Source organism: Mustela erminea, chromosome 2, assembly GCF_009829155.1.
Source record: "Mustela erminea isolate mMusErm1 chromosome 2, mMusErm1.Pri, whole genome shotgun sequence".
In the NCBI taxonomy this organism is placed as follows: Eukaryota; Metazoa; Chordata; class Mammalia; order Carnivora; family Mustelidae; genus Mustela; species Mustela erminea.
Window position 1 is genome coordinate 70,112,263 of NC_045615.1, and position 24,223 is coordinate 70,136,485.

General features: G+C 34.8%; 1 protein-coding gene across 18 annotated transcripts in view; it reads right to left on the reverse strand.

Annotated features, from left to right (window-relative positions):
- The window catches only part of CAMK2D (calcium/calmodulin dependent protein kinase II delta), a 342,624-nt gene that overhangs the window by 159,420 nt on the left and 158,981 nt on the right, over positions 1–24,223 (reverse strand). For all 18 annotated transcript variants that reach the window (XM_032333246.1, XM_032333240.1, XM_032333255.1 and 15 more), the window contains exon 4: positions 7,400–7,454. In XM_032333246.1, the coding sequence (XP_032189137.1) occupies positions 7,400–7,454 (55 nt within the window). The remainder of the gene's footprint in view (positions 1–7,399; positions 7,455–24,223) is intronic.

Below are 24,223 nucleotides of genomic sequence, written 5' to 3' on the forward strand. Positions count from 1 at the left end.
AACGGTGGGGGGGGGGGGCGGGGAGTATTTCATGTTCCAAGATGTGTTTTTGCTAGGGGAAAAGAACGTTCTTTTTAAAGACGTAATAACAGAATTTTTCTCTAATAACTTAAAAGCATAGTAAATTTTCTAATATTTAAAAATGTCACCAGGAGTCCTTACTAATTCCACCAGAAATCTCAAATTAATGAGAACAGCATCCTGGCCTCACAGAACAGGAAAGGACTTGAGACAAATTTTTCACCTGGTCCCACAGCCCCATTTCGTATGAGAAAAATGATTAGAGAAAATATAATGTTAAATTGTTAGCATTGGGTAGCTCTGAGACTGAAACTTAAATCTTTTCATCCTGGATCAGCACTTTTGCCCATAAACCTTAATCTAATCCATCTATTTTATTTCCCTATTGAGATTACAAAATTCAACCCAAGTGTTATTCTCTTACACATTTACTTAGGACTGTGATATTTCCCTACTTCATTATACATTCACCCAACATGCACATAATACAAATCTTTGCTGACATTCAGTTCCTGAAATATATATGTCACATTCAGATGACTGCCCTTGTCAAGGCTTTATTCTCAAAGAAATGAACTGAATCTGCCTTATGTGCCTAAGGCCAATGGCTCTGACTGCAGGCCTCTCCCTTAGGGATTACAATTCTAGCTCCATTATTTCCCTGCCTGCCCTTCCCCTAGATTTCAGATAAAGCCTCACGTCTTATCTCCCTGAGCTGCTGAGGTGTGCAGGGAAAACCCTGCTGGGTGCAAACCCAGAGCAAGGATGATTTCATCATTTGCTGTGAAGAGGTCTTTGCTTTCAGGCAGGTCTTTTCCACTGATTACTGAGCCTATTTGCAAAAGTGATTACTACTGCTGTATAGTTTGAAAAGGTGGCTAGATACCTGAATGAAAAATGTAAATTTAAAATAACAAGAAAAACCTTTTTTTTTTTAATTTAAATGAACTGATTGCCTCTTCTGTTTTGGTTTTTAGAAAGGGAAAAGTATTCCATTAGAAGAAAACTCAGGGCACCTATAAAAATAGAACTTCCCATTAGATTGTGAATAGCTGACATTCCACAGGAAGTATGCACAAGTACCACACTGCCAAAATCATCATCAAAAGGACAAACACAGGAACATTCCTTCTTTAGGAATTTAAGTAGTTATTTTATCTTGGAACTGATTGGCTAAATGACTTCAATTTTCCCATATGAGTATTTCATTGATGTATAAAATATTCATTTTTCTAAAGCCATCTATTTTTCTTTATAGAGTAAGTACCACAATTAGATAATTTAGAGGGATTACATCTGTTTTAATTTCTTTTTAGTCACTGAAAATCTATACTTTAAACCACTGTTTTCCAACTGTCTCTAAAGCTGGGTGCTTTATTGGACTGTATTTAACTAGTTCATTAATCTCATTTACTGGCGAAGAATTCTGATGAAAACTGCTCATAACTCCTCTTTAAAACTTTAAACATTGAAGAACAATTGCAAAGAGTCTGAGCTTTTCAGTCTAGCAAAAGAGGTTCAATTGTCTGATGTAGCATATTTAATGTTACTATGGTTCAAATGTAAACTTACACTTTGGTTTCAGACATTAATAACACAAGTATCATTGTGACAGATACAATCCACTGTAACTGAAAATCTCATTTTGTATTCACATGAACTGCTTTTTTTATATGTTCTGTACCAATTACTTAAAATATGATGCATACAAAAATAAACTTTATTCTGAACTCCATGATTCTTATCATTCTCTCCATTTAATAATATAGAAAACTATACAATTTTAAATGTGAATATAACTTGGTAACTATAGAAAAGTGATATGGTATGGCCTGAGAAGAAGAGTATGGCCCTTTTATATATATGACCCAACACTGATGTGCTTCTTGAAGCTGAAGCAGATCAGAATACACCACCCTACAATATACCAGTTTGGCAAAAAGACTATTTTGAGCTCAAGTCAACTGAGAACAAATAAATACAGGAAGAGTTCTCTACCTTTCCCTTATCTGCCCAAAAGCAGGGCATAAATTTCTCTTTGAGGAAGGTATCTGTTCCAAGTACCAGGGAGGGAAGAGCAATTATTATCATCTAAGACAAGAATTTGACACCTTCACTGCTTCTTTCACTTCTTTTCTACAAACTCTCATGCACATATTAATAAAAACCATGTGCCTTTTATTCTGTTCATCTGCCTTTAGTCTAATTCACATGGTTCTAATTCACATAGTTCATGCACTGAACATAAGAGGGTATAGGAAAGTATACCCTCTCTGATAGAGCCACTATCAAATCCAATTCTGAATAATGGTACTCAGGTAAATGAGCATTAGCAAAAGTGTTTTTCATTTCAGCATTTATCATAGCATGAAAAACATATCCCAGTTTATAATACTATATCCGTGATTTATATAGCAAAGGATAGTTAACAAATTAAGTCTATTAAGAAATAACAACAGGTCTGAAAAAAAATAGGGTAGATACATTTCTCTAACTAAACGCATTAAAAAAAAAAAAAAATTTCCCTGTTCTCCCAAGCCCTGTCCAGCAATGAGGAGGAATACCCCTGGGGTGCCATGGGAGGCTAAACAGAAAACCTGGACTTCCACTTCCACCTGAAAGTATTAAGATGGTACCTAATAACTCCTGCCAATGTGTTATCAAAGGAGACCTGTTAACAAGATCAAAATTAGATCCTCAGTCTCATAAAATAATACCCCAAATGTCTAAGATATAATACAAAATCACTGCTTATATCAAGAACCAAGAAAATTTCTATATGAATGAGAAAAAAATAATGAACAGATGCCAACACCAACACCACCAAGATGACAATCTAGTTGGAATTATCTGACAAGGATTTTTGATCAGCCTAATAAAATGTTTCCATGAGCAATTAAAAACACAGTTGACCAGAAAAAATAGGAAGTCTCAGCAAAGACAGAGAATTTATAAAAAAACCAACAGTCTGTAGTAGAACTGAAAAAATTACAATAACTGAAATGGATGCATTCAACAGCAGAGTGAGGAAAAAATGGATTAGTCAACTTGAAGAAAACAGTATAAATTTTCTAATGTGAACAAGAGAAAAAAGAAGATTAAAAATGAACAGAGGCCCAGGAATTTATGACTATAACAAAGGATCTAGCATTCATGTTATCAAGTTCCGGAAGGAGAAGAAAAAGAAGGCAAGGGTAAAAAAATGTATTAAAAAAAACCAGTGTCCAAAAATTTCCCAAGTTTGGCAGAAGACATAAACCTGTATATTCAAGAGGTTAAGTGAACACAAAATAAGATAAACTCTTAAGAAATCTAAGCCAAGGCACATCCTCGTCAAACTTCTAAAAACTGCAGGCAATGAAAAAAAATCTGTAAAGCAGCTGGAGAGAAAGAACACCTTACTTTTAGGGGCAAAACAAAATGACAAAAGATTTTTCATCAGAAATCAAAGAATCCAGTAGGAATTGATGTAACAGTAAAAGACTATAACTGTTTACCTAGAATAAAGGAGTTAAGAGGGAAATCAAGACATTTTTAGAAAAAGGAAAGTAAGAATTTGTTGTTAGCATATCTACTCTGAAAAAATGGCTAAGGAAGTCAGTAAGGAAGAAAGGAAATCATTAAGAAATAAAAAGGATCCTACAACATGAGAATGGAAGAAAGGACAATGGAGAAAGTAAAAATACGAGTTCTGAGAAAGGACTGAAGAGGAAGGACTAGTGCAATATGGAGTGGTGCCAAACTACAGGCATGTGAACAAGCCATGGGTGGACTGTGACTATGGAGAGGAGCACTACAGTGGGGCTGTGCATAATCAGAGCTTCAGTCTCTATTCTCCAGCACACACCAATCACGAACATGGTAGACACACGTGGCTGTTTACCTAATATGCAAAACTCTCCTATTTTCTTGTTAACAAAGCCATAATTTAGATCTTACCTAACCATGCATATGGTGAATCAAGAGAAGCCAGTTCCCGCCCAAGACCTACATATTAAATTTATAGTTGGTCAAAGCCAATTGTTACAGTTCCATTCCCTCATCAATACCTGATTCAGGCAGGGGCATAAGAAGAAACTCTAAACAGTCATTCATTAAAATAAGTAAATAAGTGAATAAATAAATAAATAGCAGGGATTCACTAACAGATTATCTCCTGAGGATCTGCTGAGAAAGGATAAAAACATAGGCAACGGCATTAATACTGTCCATTTTTCTCACTGTGAAAGTCACTAATATCTGAAAATGTGGCAGCCAACCTGAGAATAAACTCACATACTACAGAGCACAAACAAAAAGATAGAAAAAACTTGATTTCTTAACTACATCATCGAAGGGCTGAATCAACCAGATCTAACATTAACCTACCTTTAGAATCATATTACAAAAAATATCTTTTTCTTATCTATTTCCCAAGCATTACATGAAAATGCTGGACAGTAGTCCAGCATATGAATTTTCCATAATTATGCAACTGTTTCTCTATTATTGGATCCTTAAGATGCCTTTTTTTCATTTCTTTTTTTCCCATTATAAAAGCTGATGCAATGAACATCTTTTGGTATAAAGTTTTATCTAAATTTAGGATATGATTTCCAAGGATTATATTTCTAGAAGTGAAATTACTGTCAAATGATATATGACCTAATCCTAGCCAGTGAGAGGAAATGAAACATTTACTGGGTAAATTTTTCACTCTTATAAAGAACAAGAGACAATGACTTTCACTGAACATTAGCATGTCATATATAATACCTTGAACCATACCAATTTGAGAACAAAGCCAAGTAATTAAAAGATGGACATCTGATACTGTTGTTGAACCCCTGAATTAACCAACTTCAAGGACCCTACTTTTAATCTTTTTCCATTGTTTATAGTTCACTTTCAATTTTTTTTATTTGACACACAATGTTGCATTAGTATCAAGTATACAACATAGTGATTCAACATCTCCATACATTATGCTATGCTCATAAGTTTACCTACCATTTGTCACCATACAACGCTATTACAATATCACTGAAAATACTCCCCTATGTTTCTTATTTCTGTGATTTATTCATTCTATAACTGGAATCCTGTATCTTCCACTCTCCTTCATACATTTTGCCCTTCCTTTTCACACCTCCCCCGACCCTCTGGCAACCATCAATTTGTTCTCTGAATCTGCTGTTTGTTTACTCACTTTTGTTTTTTACATTACACATGCGAGTAAAATCAAATGGTATTTGTCTTTCTCAAGACCTCATCCTTTCTTTGTTGCAGTGTAATGTTCTATTTTATGTGTGTGTCTGTGTGTGTGTACATATATACACACCACATCTTGTTTATCTATTTATCTACTGATGGACACTTAAGTGTCTTCCATATCTTGGCTACTGTAAATAATGCTGCAATAAACATAGGTGAGCTTATTTCTTTTCAAATTAGGACTGTCACATTCTTTGCATAAATACCCAAGAGTGGAATTACTAGATCTTATGTTATTTTTATTTTTAATTTTTGGAGGAACTTCCATACTGTTTTCCAGAATGGCTACGCCAATTTTTACATTTCCACCAACAGTACACATGGGCTCTTTTTTCTCTACATCCTCATCAATGTTTAATATTTCTTGTGTATTTTGTTTTAGCCATTCTGAAAAGTGAGGTGGTATGTCATTGCAGTTTTAATTTGTGTTTCACTGATGATGAGTGCTGCTAAGCATCTTTACATGTGACCCTTGACTATCTGGATGTCTTCTTTGGAAAAATGTCTATTCAGATCCTCTATCCATTTTTTAATTAGATTGGGTTTTCTGGGGTTGAGCTGTAAAAGCTCTTTATATATTTTGGATATTAACCCATTATTGGATATGCCATTTGAAAATACCTTTTCCCATTCAGTAAGCATAATTTTTTACTTTTGCTAATGGTTTCCTTTGCTGTGCAAAAGCTTTTTATTTTGATGTAGCCTAATAGTTTATTTTTGCCTTTGCTTCCCTTGCCTTAGGAGACATATCTAGAAAAATATTGCTATGACTGATATCAAAGTTACTGGGCTTTAATCCATGTTGAGTTTATTTTTATGTATGTGTTAGGAAGTGGTCCAGTTTCATTCTTTTGCATGTAGCTGTCCAATTTTCTCAGCACCACTTATTGAAGAGACTGGCTTTTTTCCCATTGTATATTCTTGCCTCTTTTGCCATAGGTTAATTGACTACATAAATATGGGTTTATTTCTGGGCTCTCTGTTTCATTGATGTATGTGTCTTTGTGTGCCAGTACCATACTGTTTTGATTACTACAGTTTTGTAGTATGTCTTGGAATTTGGGACTGTGATACCTCCACCTTTGTTCTTCTCTCTCAAGACTCCTTTGGCTGCTCAGTTTTTTGTTTTGTTTTGTTTTTTTGTATGTGTGGTTCCATACAAATTTTAGTATTATTTGTTCTAGTTCTGTGAAAAATGCTGCTGGTATTTTGATAGGGATTGCACTGAAAGTATGGATAGCTTTGGGTAGTGGTGACATTTAAACAATATTAATTCTTCCAATGCAAGAGCATGGAATATCTTCCTATTTGTTTTTGTTGTTTTCAATTTCTTTCATCAGTATTTTATGAGAGTTTTCAGAGTACAGGTCACCGTCCTGATTAAGTTTATTCCTAGGCATTTTATTATTTTTGGTGCATTTTTAAATGGAACTGTTTTCTTAATTTCCCTTTTCTGCTACTTTGTTATTAGTGTATAGAAATGCTACCAATTTTTGCATATTAATTTTGTATTCTGCAACTTGACTATTACTTCTAATAGTTTTTTGGTAGAGTCTTTAGGGTTTTCTATGTATGGTATCATGTCATTTACAAATAGTGAAAGTTTTACTTCTTCCTTACCAATATGGATGCCTCTTATTTCTTTTTCTTATCTGACTACTGTGGTGAGGACTTTCAGACTATGTTGAATAAAACTGGTGAAGTGAACATCCTTATTTCTGATCTTAAGAGAAAAATTCCGTTTTTCACCACTTAGTATGATGTTAGCTAGGGTTCTTTTTATATAAGACAATAAATCATACAAAGTCCAAAAAATTCAATGGAAAATCAGCTCATATCAGCCATTTGTATGCCCAGAGATAAAACTGAGAACTGCTTATGGTATCACAGTGAACAATTCAAACAGACTCCTGTTTCAGTTATGAAGATTAATGTAAGTTTTAAATAAACACTCCTGAACAGTCACATTTTTTCAAAAAGAATTAGAGTTGAATGCTATTTGCAGAACATCTAAAAAAATATATAGGGTCATTAATTTAGACTGCAAATTAGAAAAAAATCACATTTAATTCAAAATGGTCTTCAAATAGCAAAAATAAGTGAACACAAAGTATGTTGTACTTACAAATCAAACACCAAATAATGGAAGCCCTCTTCTGATATGCTGTCATGAAGTCGCACTAAAAAAAAGGCAGGGGGAGAAAAAAGTTTATGTTATACATATGCCAATGATGAACATTAAATCAGACTTCTACTGGGCGTCTGTCTCCTAACTAAAAGTGCTGGTAACATCTTTTTTCTATGCTCTGATAACTAGTATCCTTTATAACAAGGCTTGGGTTCAGACAAACCCAAGGTTTAGATTCTGGTTCTGATTATTATTACTGTGTAGAGTTAATCTTTTTCTTTTTCTTTTTCCTTTTCTTTTCTTTCTTTCTTTCTTTCTTTCTTTTTTTTTTTTTTTTGTTAGGAGAGAGGGCAAGCAGGAGAGGGAGAGTCAGAAGGAGAAGGAGAGAGAAAGAATCTTAATTAAGCAGACTCCACACTCAGTGCAGAGCCCAATGTGGGGTTTGATCCCACAACCCTGAGATCATGACCTGAGGTGAAATCAAGAGCCAGATGTCCAACTGACTGAGCCACCCAGGTGCCCTTGTGTGAGCTTAATCAAATTAATCAACTTATAATGACAACAGTACCTATACTTTACAAAATGGTTGAGAAGGTTAAATAAGACAACAAAAGTAAAATAATCCACATGTTGCTGGGATAAATAAATATTAATGACTGTTATAATACTAAATATATCTATTCGAAGTTACCAGGTTCTAGGACTTCTGCTCTCCCTGCCCCCACCTTTTTTTAGTGGGGGTCGGGGTAGAGAGAGTTTCTACATAGCATTCCCTGGCCAACCTGTCAACAGAGTTTTTATTATGCTACTTCTAAACTCAAGTCACCAAAATACATTTAACAAGTCAGCCAAAAATACATAAGTAGTACTTCTAATAAAAAAATCTACTAGTTCCTCAAATTAATACTACTTCGATTTTTCCAATGAGCTAGACTTTCACTGATAGCTATCCAAAACAAATATTTTGCTCTTCTGAATGGAAAACACTCTACTGTATCTCCAAAGTAAACTACACATATATATAACTTACATACTACTTTTCCTGCTATTTATTTTTGCACAAGTCCCCTGCCTCCCCCAATGCATCCCCATAGATGGTTAATGCTTCCTATTTATCTAAATCACCTGAAGTAGCTTGGCCTTCACTGGGAGCAACAGAGGGCAGAAAAAACAAGCCTGCAGGACACAACTACTTTTGAAAAGTCACCACAAAAGGATAATGATTTCTACTACCACTGGTCCTTAGCATGTTCCCCATGCAATGATGACCACCACATAGAAAATGTGGAAGAACATTTAGATTGTTACACAAACTCTAATGATCTACAGAGGGAGTCTGCAGTACCCATGAAATTCTCAAGGTCACAGACTTAATATAATGTCCATTCTTTACAATCTAGTTCCATCCCCTTCAGACACCATCCTTGGGCCACTATTAAAAATTTTTTTGAATCTCTCTTTAGAAATATTTCTAAGGTACAGAACGAAAGACTTTTTGTTCCATTATATAGAATTTCTTTCTCATCATTACTACAATTCAGTTATCGTATTTCACAGGTTTTTGAATCCCTCCCAGAGACCTGACAAATGGTAGATGGTCTTTCATATAATTGCTTTGAGCACTTACTATACTATGTGCTGGGCATTCTTCCAAGTCCCCCCACCGCCCTGCCACCAAAGCTTGATATACCTATATATGCCTAAAATAAAACTATTAATATCAAACAATTCTTCCATAACTTTAATTGTGTGAAGGGTATTCTTTAGTTTACAAATATCAAAGATGCCCACTACCTTTGTTTAAACTTATACTGCCAAAGAAAACCGAAAGTTAGTCTCAATGATGTGTTCTGTTCATAGTCATTCAGCACAGTAAGGAAAGTCGGTGATAACAGGTAATTCAGTGGCTTTCTTGAATGACACAGTTTCACAGACTACCTACCTCACTGAGCAGCTGTAATACAACCTGTGTTTAAATAAGCCCAACGAATGGTATGTCTACTTAAGTCAGACAGTTATTTGATGAAAGTAAGATGATTTCCATCCTATTGAAGTTAAAATGAGAAGTAAAATTACAATGTGAGCAGGAGGAAATGATTCTTTCTTCCACTGTCTCAAAATAAAAAGCTGAAGTGGAGATGGGGATCTCAGGTTTTCAGATCAAAGGGTTGTAGAGCTAAACAGAAGTGGAAATTTCAGGTACAACTGGAGAAATATTACTTTCTGGTTCTATTTGGAATAAAATCTTCTTAGTATGATTATCACTTTCTTATTAATAATTGCACATCATCATTTAGAAGTACATTTTTTTTTAAAAGTTAAGAGTTGCTCGGATGCAAGCCTAATGAACAACGCATACTGGTTTTGGTGAAGACTAGTTTCACAAAAGTATTTAGCCAGCAAGCACATAATAATTACTTAAGGATAAACCATTTGGCCCAAGATCACTACTTTTGCATCACACAATTCCAAAACAACCTCCACTATTTCTAAGCAGCCATTTGACCAGGTGAGATCAATTACAATTGGGTGAGTTTGTTGATATAGCAGAAAAAACTAATAACTTCTTTACTGGGGATAAAAATCTACATATTTCCTTCCTTCCTTTATTCCTTCCTTCCTCATGATCTCTCCACCTCCTTCCACTCTTAAAGAACTAGAAAACAAAACTAAATGCAATCATCACAATTTTTCATTTATTAACCAAACTCTATAATTTCATCTTTGTGTGGATGTTCCACTGTTTACAACTACTCTAAGGATGGGGTGGTTTCCTCTTGAGACTTTGAACTCTATCACTTTCAGAATTGATGATATTTTTATGTAGTCTGAAGACAATGTCTTACACACCACAGATATTACCTTTTTATCTTCAAGCCATTGCAGTCAATAAAAAGTATCCATCTTCCATCCTTTCCCTCTTTTTTTAAAATTAAATTAAATTTTTTTTCAGTGTTCCAAGATTCATTGTTTATGCACCACATCCAGTGCTCCATGCAATATGTGCCTTCCATAATACCCAACACCAGGCTCACCCGACCTCCCACCCCCTTCCCTCCAAAACCCTCAGTTTGTTTCTCAGAATCCATAGTCTCTCATGGTTTGTCTTTTTTTAACAGTTTGCCATGGATTGAAACTGTGTTTACTTTCACAAAAACTCACATTAGTTTCTCTCTATAAGTAACTGTCAATTCATTTCCATGCTGAAGGAAATACAAGATATTCTGTTCACCAGAGATGTTAGCCCAAGATTGCAGACATGGCCAGCCTTGAGAGGACTGTGGCTGCTCCATGTTGAAACATACTGCACTATGTTCTTCCTATGACTGCTCTTTGTATTGCAAAGAGCAATGACTGTACATATGGGTGGACACAATTAACTTAATCACAGTCATCATTAAGAGGTTTTCAGACAGAAACGATAAAGAAGATAATGAGAAAAGCATTTGAGAACACAGGTTATGATACATCCTGGTAGTCATTCTTTTCGGAAGTTTGCTCAAAGGTAAAATAAAGTTTATGAATAAATGAGTTTTTATAAATGGTAACCATGTAACAGTTTTTATCCAGGATAAAATTTAAAATTCTAGGGCATTAAGTATTAGACTTATAAGGGGAGAAAAGGTGTTCCGGAGGCTAAAATGTTTCCAAAATTCAGTTGACCCATGGCTTAATTATTTTTCTTTCTCCCCCTCATATGTTATTCATTTGGTCATTTGTATTCAAATTATTATGGGATCACTGCTTTTTCTTCTGGTCCTACAATCCTGTATGATTTCACTGCAGTTTCTAGTTAAGTACTGGTTCCATAAAGGGGTCAAACAGGACTAAACAGGACATTGTAATTATCTGAGCAATTAATTTTATTTAAGTGCAAAAGAAGCTTCCTATTTATTTTAAAAATACCTTTTCATTTATGGGGTTAAAAAATATAATAACTACAGTCTTTACTATGTCAACACAATGCAAATAATTTTTTCAAGAGTTTAGTTAATATATAAGACCTTTTTCCATCATGTTTTGCAAATGAATATGTATAGACCTGAAGAGGTGAAAGAAACTTCCAAGGTTTAACAGCTAGCAACTGGCCAGGCTAGGACTGTAAACCAGAGCTGGAGGATTCCAAAGACCTGGTTCTTGCTCAGAGTACTATATGGACTCCCTAAAGTACATCTGTTAATGAACTACTTCTCCTCACCCCAAGATATAGAGTACAAATTAGTTTGTCCGGATAAAATAATATTTAAAAAAGAATTAAAGAGGAAGAAATAGTTAATATTAGACTAGAGAATGAAAAGCAGTGTTAAGGGAAAAAAAAGCAATTACACAAAAAGAAAAATATTTTGAGTTTAGAAAGTTTAAAATATGATGCTGTAGTTTGGGGGATATAGAGACAGCTAGATGATATCTAAGATACAGAGCCAATACCAGCCACATTTGTCTTTCTATGCTGTCCCTAAATCCCTAGAAAACTGTTAAGCTCCTCTTCAAATTAGGAATGTTAGAATATCCAATGACTCAGCTATTTTACCTGATAGGACATTTAATGTACCAAAAATCCTAATTAGTTAAAGAATCTGGAAAACTTGCACAATGTGTAATATACCATAAATTTAACTATTTGTTTCCAAAATTAACATTCCAATGACATGGATACTATGATAACATGGCAAGAGACAGAGGTATGTGTGTGTGGGGGTATTAGGAAGTGGAGATGGGTATGTAAGGGAGAAAAGGGAAAGACTAGGAGAATTAAATTCTAAATAGAAGCACGTTAAAATTGCTTATTAGGTACATCTTATCTATTTTGATGACGCATATTAAGAACATTTCTACCAAAAGAAAGTGAACATATTCTTTTACGGAGATTTATTATCTTTCAAAAAAGACTAATAGCACACAAAGTCACTTGTTTCAATCGCAGCATACTTCCCTCCCTGTTTATTTCCTAACAACATCCTCTAAATACAATCAAGGGTGGTAAGTATAATTTTGTGAAATTATTTATACAACATATCATTTGGTTCAAATTATACTACTTATTCTTCCCTTCAACTATACTCACTACCTGCTGTTCTCTATTAGAATTTATTATGGAGATGTGGCAGCCTATTACATTGGTGGTTCCAATAGACCATGTCTATCAATGTCTATTAATATTCATGTCCTTATGTAGTCCTCTCCCACAATGACTCTGGGTTTGGCCATGTGAGTTGCTTTGCGTGATCAGCATGTGTGATGCAAACAGAGCCTTTATAATCTCTTATACATTGGAGTTGTCCTTTTAGAAACAACATGTTATGCTAAAAAGAAGTTTGGGGTAGACTTAGACAAGAGGCCACATGGAGAGAAACCCTGGAGGATGAGAGGCCATGTTGACATTCCACTGCTAGCAGAGCTCACTGCTGAAGGGAAATGCAATTATCACCTCAGTTACATCATGTGGAGTAGAACGACTATCCAAATAAATCCAGTCAGTCCACAGAGCAATTAGAAGTAGTAAACTAATGTTGTTTTAAGCCACTAAGTTTGGAGTGGGAGTTGTTAACCAACAACAGATAAATAAACAAGAAAAACAATCTGAAATTTGTGACTGACCCATTATCCTCAAAGAATTCTTTCCCTATCACAAGGAACTTTTTTAGCAGAAAAAGAGAGTTGTAACTCAAAATATCAGTTATTAGAAACGTCTAAAACTAAACATGGCAAGGCAATGCTGCCAATGTTATCTTACTGCTAATAAAATAATTCATACAGATTATATTGCATTTCCATAATCATCATTTGTCAGCTCTGAGCAATAGTCCTGGTTATAAATGAGGTAGATTTTGCATTTTGAGCTTTATTATGTTACAAGGATTACGGTAGTTGGATTTGGATTTGGTTCACACACTGGGATGGAAAAAATGGCATCTTTTAAGTCAAATGCTTTTTCTGTTCCCATCAGTAGTTAATTATATTTCAGAGCTAGAGTAAGCACTAGCCAAGTATGGATGTACCATAGCCTTCTTAAAAGAGGGATGCCAACAATGAGTTTATTTGTTAAATTAAAAAAAAAAAAAAGAAAAGAAAAAAAAGCACACACACAAGTCTCAAACATTGTAACATTCAAATGGCACTATTCTAGAGAGAAATTTGAGCTCAGCCATTGCTACTGGGTCTTTTGTGACAAAGCTGATCATTTCTAGAGTGGAAAGTTTTCAAACAGACATAAAAACACTGAAAACCAAATTCAAAATCAAGCTAACATTTCTAAAACACTGAAGGCAAACCTGCATGTGCATGTTTTCTAAATTTCTACTCCTTATAACACAAGTAATAGTTAATAAAACAATACCATATAAAATATATTTAGATTTGCATAGTTGAAAAATATACACACTCAACTTCTTTGAAATATGGATTCATGTACATTGTTCACATTTTGAGTAAAAACACAGTCAGATTAATAAATATTTCTTTGTTATTATTATCGAAGTAATACCCGAAGTATTGAGTAAAAACACAGTCAGATTAATAAATATTTCTTTGTTATTATTATCGAAGTCAATAGTTTTGTAGCATTTATTCTTTGATTCTGTTTGTCTTAATATGATACTTTTAAAATTTAGGCATAAAATGTGGAAATTTGACTTTGTTGGCTAGGCAAATAAACAAACTCAACTAGCACAGAAACCATGATCTGTCCTAATCTTAAATACCTGAACTCAAATTCCTTGAGTTGCACGAAGGATATGTATTTTTGACAAATACTTACCAGTATGTTCTCATTAATAAATGCCAAATAAACTTTATTATTCAGTATTCAAATATTAAAATAACTTTAACATCAGAAATACAAAAATTATTTTAATAAAATTTCAAATACTTTTCTGTCATGACAAGAAAATGTTTTAAAAATTAAACTGTATTTAGGGGCATCTGAGTGGCTCAGTCATTAAGCATCTGCCTTTGGCTCAGGTCATGATTCTAGGGTCCTGGGATTGAGCCCCACATCGGGCTCCCCTCTCATGAGGGAAGCGAGCATCCTTCTCCCTCTCCCACTCCCTCTGCTTGTCTTCCCTTTCTCACTATGTCTCTGTCAAATAAATAAAATCTTAAAAATAAATTAAACTATATTTAAAAGCAATTCAGGCCTTATACTTAAGAAAAAGTAATTAGTAACTCATTTTTGAAAAGCAAATATAATTATTACATGAAAACTCAGTGGGGAATGTCAATGGCATTAATTTTAACACTATTTTAAAAGTACAAAAAAGTCATCGGATCATAACATCAGTGCTGAAAATCAAAGCACACCAATTATGCGGACCATAATCTCCATCCTTATTCCCAAATTCTCACCCCATTTGCTGGTTCCAGATTAAAAATAAGAAAGTTTAGATTAGCTTCACTATCTATAAAATCAGATTAGTAACATTCAGGGCTGACTAGAACAAATAATGATGTCTTCTAATAGGCCAGAGCTAGTCATAAACACAGATTATTCAAAGAGGATTCTGACTTGTCAAAATATGTATTATTCAGAAAAATTTCAACCTGGGAAGATGACAGAACGTGAAAAAACATGACCAGTGGTTGCTAACTGTATGTTTACCTGCTATAGCAATCATGTGACACCATGAGTAACATGAAAGAGCAAGCAATCCTTTTGCTTGAAAGAAAAAAGTCATAAAGAGCTAAATATAGAATTTCAGAGATAATTAATAAAAAAAATCAATGGATAATTCATTTAATACACTTTCCTGATCATTTTTAATAAAACTATATATGTGAGGAGAAATTAAATTAGAGGTTTATCACTAAGCCTACTAGTACCTAGAAATATTTTTTCCTTTAAAAATAATTTGAGATTATCTTGTTGCATATTTTAATTGTATGAATCCATTTTACTTGTTAAAATTTGTGGGTTTTTTTTGGAAAAATGATTTCACTTCTTGGAAAAGCTAATATTTATTTTAAGTTTCCTTCATTTAAAAAAATCTTTCCTTTTTCAATTCTGCATCAAAATTATTTATGTATTTCAGTAAGTGTTTCCAGATTTTTCATTTTCTTTTTCCTTGCCCCATCTTTTAGTTATTCTACTTTCTAATACTTATATAAAGCTAATCAGTGATCACTCATGGATATTCTTAAATATTAGGAATTTTTAAAGGAAAAGAAACTATTGTTATTATATGACTTGTATATTACAGAAATCTTAAGATGGTGCACTTTCATATGTACTGTAATTATAAGGACTTAACAGAGCGTTGGGCTAATACCATCTTTTTAAAAAAATATTTTATTTATTTATTTGTTTGACAGAGAGAGATCACAAGTAGGCAGAGAGAGAGAGAGAGGGTGAAGCAGGCTCCCTGCTGAACAGAGAGCCTGACGCAGGGCTCAATCCTAGGACCCTGAGACCATGACCTGAGCTGAAGGTAGACGCTTAACCCTGAGCCCCCCAGGTGCCCTGGGCTAATACTATCTTTATGTTAAATTTATTCAAAATGTACACACCTATCTACTATTAAATGTATTAAATGTATAAGACTGTCTGGTTAAGAGGATAAAAAATGGCCATTAGTAATTTCTCAGCTCTAAGTACCTGAACAGCATTATTATCTTTCTGATTGTGGAATCCAATGCAGGTTCAACCACTCTGTATTCCATAGTCTGGGTCAAAAAGAGAAGCCCTATCAGTAATTTCACACCACCCTGCTCAGTTGGGTCCATATTTAACAGCAAGACACAAACACATTAAATGTCTTAAAGCAGTACAGTATTTAGCTACTTTTTAAGATTAAATAAGGCTTTGTGATTTATGATAAACTAAGGACATCACATAGGAGGAGACTGCATCATGCCAAAGGACAGACAAGATAAGGATTTTTTTTTCAAAGTGAAGATCAAGGCAGCATTTAAAACAAAAAAAGATTTCCCATCTAAAGTAATCATAGCTTTGTGAAACTTTTGCTTGACTTTTATACATATATGTTATATGCTGGGTCATGATATAAAACCTTAATTTTTTTAAACTGTAGATCACATGAAAAATACTTGATAAGCACTATACTGCATAATCCTTTAAGAGGATCCTATAAGGTTTTTTCCAACTTTTTTACATTTCTACATTTCTGGATGATTATAGCTAATAAACAGTAAACAAAATAAACAATATAGTTATTATCAATACAAGGTTGAATACAATCCCCTAAATAAGACTTTTTCCTCGAATATTCAAAGAAATTTAAGTTTAAAACACACTTAATTTTATTTTTTATTTACTTTTAATGAATAACTAGAGGGAAAGCTTAAAACATTTACCTTGACAAATTAAAAAGAAGGCTTTTTCAAAAATTACTGAGCAGATGAACTGCTTTTCTGACAAAAGACCTTAGAGAATAGAATGAATGGAAAATTTACTAGATCATCCTCTCCTTGCAGCTTACTACCATATTATTTTAACACTTGCAACTAAATTTTCCCTGAAGACACACATGCCCAAATAGTCTCATCTTTCAAATCCCTTTCCAAAAAATCATTCCTTACATAAAGTATTTTACAAGTTTGATTCATACCACAAGCATAAAACACCTGAGTTTAAAATTCTACTAAAATGAGGGGCACCTGGGTGGCTCAGTGGGTTCTCTGCTCGGGTTTGGGCTCTCTGCTCAGTAGGGATCCTGCTTCCCCCTCTCTCTCTGCCTGCCTCTCTGCCTACTTGTGATCTCTCTCTCTCTGTCAAATAAATAAATAAAATCTTTTAAAAACTGATACTAAAATGTTAAGAAATTTACTATAAAACTAGTGTCCGTATTATACTATCTCATAATGGTTTTCAATTAACTATTTTTATGCTGAGACTACTTAAAAAGACCAGTTTATTTCCTCTGTATAATTATACACAAAAATGAAACACATGAAAAGGAACTGTGATCTTAGGCTCACAACTGAAGAAAAGCATGTTATGTGTGAATTTATTCACAAATTCAATACTATGGGAATAGTAAAGGATATTAATAAATTTAGCTAGAAGCACCATTACAGCAGTCAGCAGCAATCAGCATCAGATACCTGGGAATATGCTTCTGGATAAGCATTCAATGAACAGATAGTTCACCTGGGTCAGTGATTTTAATTTATTTTTAAGTAAAGACTAAATTTCTCTTATCATGACATCAGGGAAGTTGTAACAAATGTCAGACATCTCAAATACTGGGGGCATCTGCCTGCCTCAAAGATATCTCAAAACAAGCCCAAGGAACTTATGATCTTGCTTCTAAAACCTGCTTTACCTAGTGTCTTCCATATCTTTCCAGTTGCTCAACTGAAAGCAAATCCCTCAAAAAAAAAAAAAAAAATATATATATATATATATATATTACCCTGTCCCCTCACTGTCTTTACCACAGCAGCCAGAACAACCCTGTTAAAACTTAAATCTGATTATTGCTCAGAACCTTCCAATGGCTTTCCAACTGTGGCCTATAAGATCCCTCAAAGTCCACCCTCCACCCCACATCATCTCCCTGTCCTCTCCAACCACCACTCTTCCTCTGGCTTACTGTGCTCCAACCACACTGGACTTCTTGCTGCTTTTGGAGAACCCCTGGCAAATTTCTGCCTCAGATCTTGCACTTGGCTGTTTCCTCTGCCTAGAACTCTTTTCCCCCAGATATGGCTCAGCTAGCTACCTCATCTCCTTCAAATCATGACTCAGCTTTTCGCCTTTTTTGTAAAGTTTTACTGCAGCACAGTCTCATCCATTTGTTTATACATCCATTTGTTTATATATTATATATATATTTATATATATTTATTTATATATTATTATTGATGTCTGCTTTCGAGCTAGAACTACAGTGTTAAACAGTTGCAACAAAGACTATACAGCCAGGAAAACTGAATATTTACTGTTCGGCCCTTTATAGATAAAGACTGCTGATCCCCTAGAGTAGAAGTAAAGATTATTGAAAGGGAGAGGACTGGTTGTGAGAGGCCTGGGTGTGGCACCCACAATCTACGTAGCTAATTAAAGCCATTGAGACTGATGGTTTTAAGTGGTGAAAGAGAAGGTAGTTCCTATAGAACACAACAAATCAGGTGGTAACCAAAAGAATGGCAGGAAATTGTTGCACTAAGTGTAGAATGTTAAAATCTGAGAAAATGTTTCAAAGATAGGGGGGTGGGGAATACTGAGGGAGGAGGTGTTAATAGTGGTTTTATAAAAGCAGCAAAGAGCAAGAAAACCCCACCCCCAGGTTCAGCAGTATGTAGAGGAAAAAAAAGAGCCAACTCAAGAGAAAGGCAGATTGCAGTTACCACAAGAAGAAATAATTCAGAGAACAGTGGGAGAACAGAGGGCCTTTTGCAAATATTATGACATCAGATTTATTACCATATAATTAAAGGAAAAAAGAAAACAATAAAATGTATTAAAACTTGGCAATATTCTCTCAATCTAGATATTAACCCAATAGTTAAACAAATTGTTGAAGATCTTCTTTGATAAATTTTCATATTTATTTTTTCTTTTTTAGGATAGACATATTTTTAAATAAATATATTAATTTTTAAAGATCACATTTAAGGAATATGAGTTTCTGTCATTTTATTACTATCATACATACTCGTGGGGCATTATAATCTTATTAAAGTGTTACTGTGATTGTAAATGCTTATGCAGATTTCCTGTATTTACAGCACCTAAATTATAGGAGGATAATCTGATTTTTATTCATTTATATCGTAACAATTTTAATATATTCATAAACAGGTTAATTTTTTTTCTTCTTGGTTATTTTCCAGATAGGAATACTAGAAAAAAGAAGATACATTTTAAATTGTTCTCAATAGAATCTACATGACATTAAGTATTAAGTCTTCTTTTGATGGAAATTGGTTTGCCATCTTTATTTCTAAGCAAAATTTATGTCAAACTATCCTTTAATACTGAACAGAAAAACATTCACAGGAAATATGTTTCAGATTTGTTTAGTAAATATTTTTATCTCTATAATCTTGACCACAGTCTCCACTCAGATCTAAGCTTATGGCATAAATGTCAAGGAGCTTTATAAATGTTATACCTAAGATTTTTAAGAAACGAAGTTCTTGTTAGAGGTAGGGAGTTCATTCCGTCAGTCTCAGCCAGTTTACTTAGAGGCCACATGAGGGGTTTAACTATGAACAAGTCAGTGGTGATTCCCATCCTCACACAGTGTGCAGTCTTTGGGACAAAATCCCCTTGCTAATTTTGTGATTCTGTAGTCCAGAGGATCAGACTCACAGCTTTACAAAGCATATCCTGATAGTTTAGTTTTATGGTCTTCTCATTATACACCCCTATGGGAATACAGGAACACAACATGACGAGGTGACAAACAAATCTACACAAAGCATCAGTGATAACTAAATATACTGTAAAATGTCTTCACCTGCTAGTGGCTACCGAATCAACAATCTGTATCTACTGACCAACTGATTTCACCAAACAACATAGTCCCTTGATTTTTTTTTTTCCTGGATTGACTTGCTACTGAGAAAACTTAACAAGCTGTTTAACCTGAAAGATAAATTTCCTAGTAAAAAGGAATTTCACATCCCCTGTGGCCTACCCAAATCCATTATCCACAAGCCATCACTTCAAAATGTGAATCTGATTAGATCACACTTGCCTGGCTTAAAATTCTTTAATGTCTTCCTACTGATTTAATCACATAATTTATCATCTAAATGGGGACATTTTGAGAGTAAAAGAGGGTGATTAATTTTTACACCAGTAAATCAGGACAGCCCTTGGAAAAGAGGTTAGAGTGGTCAATCCACCCACCAGGCTCCACCTCTTCAACTTCCCTCACACTTGCCCTCCAGTTCCCTCCAGCAACAGCAGTCCTCTTTGAGACTCAAGGGACTCCGCTCCCTCATATAGCAAGCCACATCCTTACTGCTAATTCTTTGGGTTGGCCTTCTCTTCCCTTCACTCCAACTTAACCCATAGCTATGCTCCAGAATTTAAGCATCACTTCATCAGGAAAGTCCCCTCTGGCCTCTCAAACAAATTCCCATAGCATCACCCGTCTCTCCCTCACAGCAAGGGACACATCTACAACAATACCTCTGATTGTTTGATCCTTCAACTACCACTGTCATGCCTGCTTAACTGATTTCCTTGGGTGACTGGGTTTGCATGTCCCCAGAAAATACTTTCATAGCATCAGAGACCTCAGTTAAAACAATGCGTATATACCCCAAACCTGCAAATGGGAAAAAGGATGAATACATGTCTCTTGAACACCATAATGGAACATGGTCTGACTCATCCAAGGACTACCGAATTCTCTAAGATAGATCTTTGTTCTGTTTTATTATTGATTAGGCCTTAATCAGGAATGTGTAAACATGGTCCACAGCCCGAATTAGGGCAGCAATCTATTTTTGCACAGCCAGTGAGCTAATTTTTTGTTGTTGCCATTTACATTTTTAAAAGACTACAAAGACAAATAAAATGAAAAACATAAAACACAAGGCAGAGACTTTATATGGCTCACAAAACTAAAATATTTACTACTATATGGAAAAAGTTTGCCAGTCTGTGGGTTAGAGTATTTCACTTGTACAAAACAGGTAACAGTGCAAATGATTCTTGTCTGATAACAATACAAATGAGTGTGTTATGCCCGAGTTTTTGTGTCCGAGAGACCACCAAGGAGCCAAGCACCGATGCAATCACAGGAGGGTTTATTTGACAAGCGTAAGCCTGGGCCCAAGTATACCCGGCACAGCAGAGTAGGGACTTGGACCCCCAGCCAGATTATAGTCAGAGATTTTAAAGGCAGAGTAGGGGTGGACTCAGCGGTGGGTGAGGACAAAGGGGATTAGGGATGGCGTAAGTCTCTAAGGACTTTCAGAAACAAGGTCTCCAGGACCTTGAGGGGCTAGCTATTGTTGGGAGAGAGGTTATTTATTACCAATAATAAAAATATTCTCGTGAGACCCTTTAGATGTGTATCAGTGGGCCATATACTTGGGAATGATTCTCCAAACTATCTTGGAGGTTTAGAGATAAAGTTTCCTAAAGGAATTGTTAAAGTAGACTTACAGGATTCTGGTCAGACCTGTCGGTGTAGGGGGTCAGTCAGGCTAGGATTGTTCTCAGCAAAACCTCAGGGTGAGGGCAGTTAAGTCCCCAGGGGAGAGCCACTCTGTCTGTTTCAAGGGCTTGTCAGTAGGTGAGGGATTATAATGATTTTCTTCTGCCTCTGTTTCCCATATCAGCTAAACTTGAGGTGGGATGGCCTTAATTTTCTCTACCTCCACAAGCACTTTGTTATAGAGACATAAATAGATTCTCAAAGGTTATAGTTTTATTGCCTATAGGCAATAACTGCCTATAGCAATCACATTCCAGAATTCTTTCTGTTGTTGTAAATATTTCTGTTACTCTTAACAGGTTTTTAAACTGGCTTTGACACTCTGTGAGTTCTCTTATTAATTAGTAATTTTTTTGATATTTTAAATAATATATAATATTTTAACTGGTGTATACTATCACACTATATGATACACCAGAGTCTACTTAACCAGTCTCCTCTGAAAGATGGTATGGATTGTTTTCGGGCTTTTGTTCTTTAGCTCCATTGCTATCACTTGTCCTCAATGAGCTTCTCATTGTTTATTAAATAAATATGCAACAACATAGGAGCCAGGCTTTCAAGGCCTTCTTTGGCCTAGAGGTACTAACTGATGATCTATTGTTTATACTTTATACTCTAGACAAGCAGGACATCTTACTATTCCATAAGGGACCTATCCTTTTTGACTTTTGAGACTCGAGAAAGTTTCCTTTCCTAGAAGGTTGCCTACTCTAGTCTCTACTATGGAAATCTTATCTACTTCTTAAGCTTCAATGTCAGCTGTCCTTGGTCCATGGGCTCAACAAGGACTTCTCTTCCTTTATTTCCTATAATCCTTTGAGCTTCACTTCAGGAAAATTTAAAAAGGCAAAGTAAAAATTACCCATTGAAATAAAAATACAGAACATTATCAATCTTGAATTAGTTTAATCCTTTTGGAAATAACACATTTTAAGGTTTTTGTTGATACATATCAATTAAAGAAAATCAGAAATTATATCAAATTTCCATTCAGGCCCAAGGTGTATTAGGGAAACATGGCCTGAAAGTAACTGATACAAAATAAAATCAAAACTGAATTTTTTCAATAGACTTGTAACATGCTTGATATAATATTTTTGTAAAATGATTTAAAAAAATGAAAGAATAAGAATGCTGTTGCCCTTAAGTGCTTTAGTCAGTTAAAATGAACATTCTTGCTCACTTGATAGAAAAACCTTGATTGTACAGAATTAAACAACTTCCTGTTCTTCATGTGCCTTCTAATGCAAACTCTTTTAAAAATGAGACAACATATTGTACATTTGACAACACAGTGCCCCACAAAATCTGGTGCTATATTTCTGATCTCTGTATTCTCCATGACTAGTATATTCTGGCATATAAAAGAAACTAGGCAAATGCTTATTAAGGAACTAATGGACTCTGGTATTAGCATATCAGTGGGTTGGCTTAGGCTAAGCTGGTCTCCTAAAATGACTCTTAGTGAACAATAAGACCACATTTCTATAATTATAAAATAGAGTTAAACTTTGGACCATGTGGTAACCTATAATCTACATACAGGCATCCTAAGGATTGCTTTTAACTTCATACAAAAAGATCATCTTAGCTACAATAATGCTTATCAAACCTTGTCTTGTCCTAGAGTTTTGTTTATGTCCTTGATAGAAGCAAAATCTTCTTTTCTCTCCAACTAAGTAGGTGGAATAATGAGGAAGGGACCACCTGCCTAGCTAGCCAGATGTCTGGTGATCAGTGAAGCAAACACAAGAGATTGCAGCCAGGTCAGACTTATCTTCTAGTTATTTATATATGCCTTGCTTAATCCACAAAGTATTGAAGGCAGGGAGCAAGCATTCAATAAATAGTTGCTGATGATGAATTATTTTTCCAGTGATTATTTCTTGAGTGCCCCTCAGTGTACTACAGTTACTAGGAATGAAGCTGGGAACAATATATTCACAACCCTCACAAAGCTAATGTTCAAATGTGCGAAGACAAATCAATGTCCAACAAATAGACATATATATATTTGTAAGAGTGTGGTTAAATGCTCTGAAAAAAAATAGAGAAGAGTAAGGGGTAAGTGAATATCAAAAGGGAGAGTGGAGGGTATATGGAAAAAACTTCATTAATAAGGTAAATTTTGAAGGGAAAGCAGAAGGAAATGAACAGAGCAAATCACATGTGATAGAAGACTACAACTGATACATCTGAGAAACTGTGTTGGGAGCAGAGTCAACAAGAGAGAGGATAACAAAAGAGGAAGTCAGAGGTGTGAGCATGCTTTTGTTGGGGTGTGGGGAGTCAGGGGTCTATAGGGCTTGAGAAGAGGCCATTAAGGGCTTTGATCTTTCCTCTGAGCTATATGCGAATTCACGACAGGCTTCTGAGGAGGGGAAGACTATTCTGCTTGTTTTAAAAATAACACTGTAAATGGTGTGCTGAAATACACTGTAAGGAAGCAAAGACAGAAACAGAGAAACTAATATAAAAAGCTAGGTGATGGAAAGACCATGAAATATCAGGCAAGAGTAGTGGCACTGAAAGCACACATGTCATCGGATTCCGGATATATTTTGAAAGCAGAGCTGAGAGGTACTGCTGATAGATGTGGGATATCAGAGAAAAAAAGGAATAAGGTATGATTTCAAGGGTTTGTTCTGAGTAACTGGTATATGAGACTAAGTAAAGATGA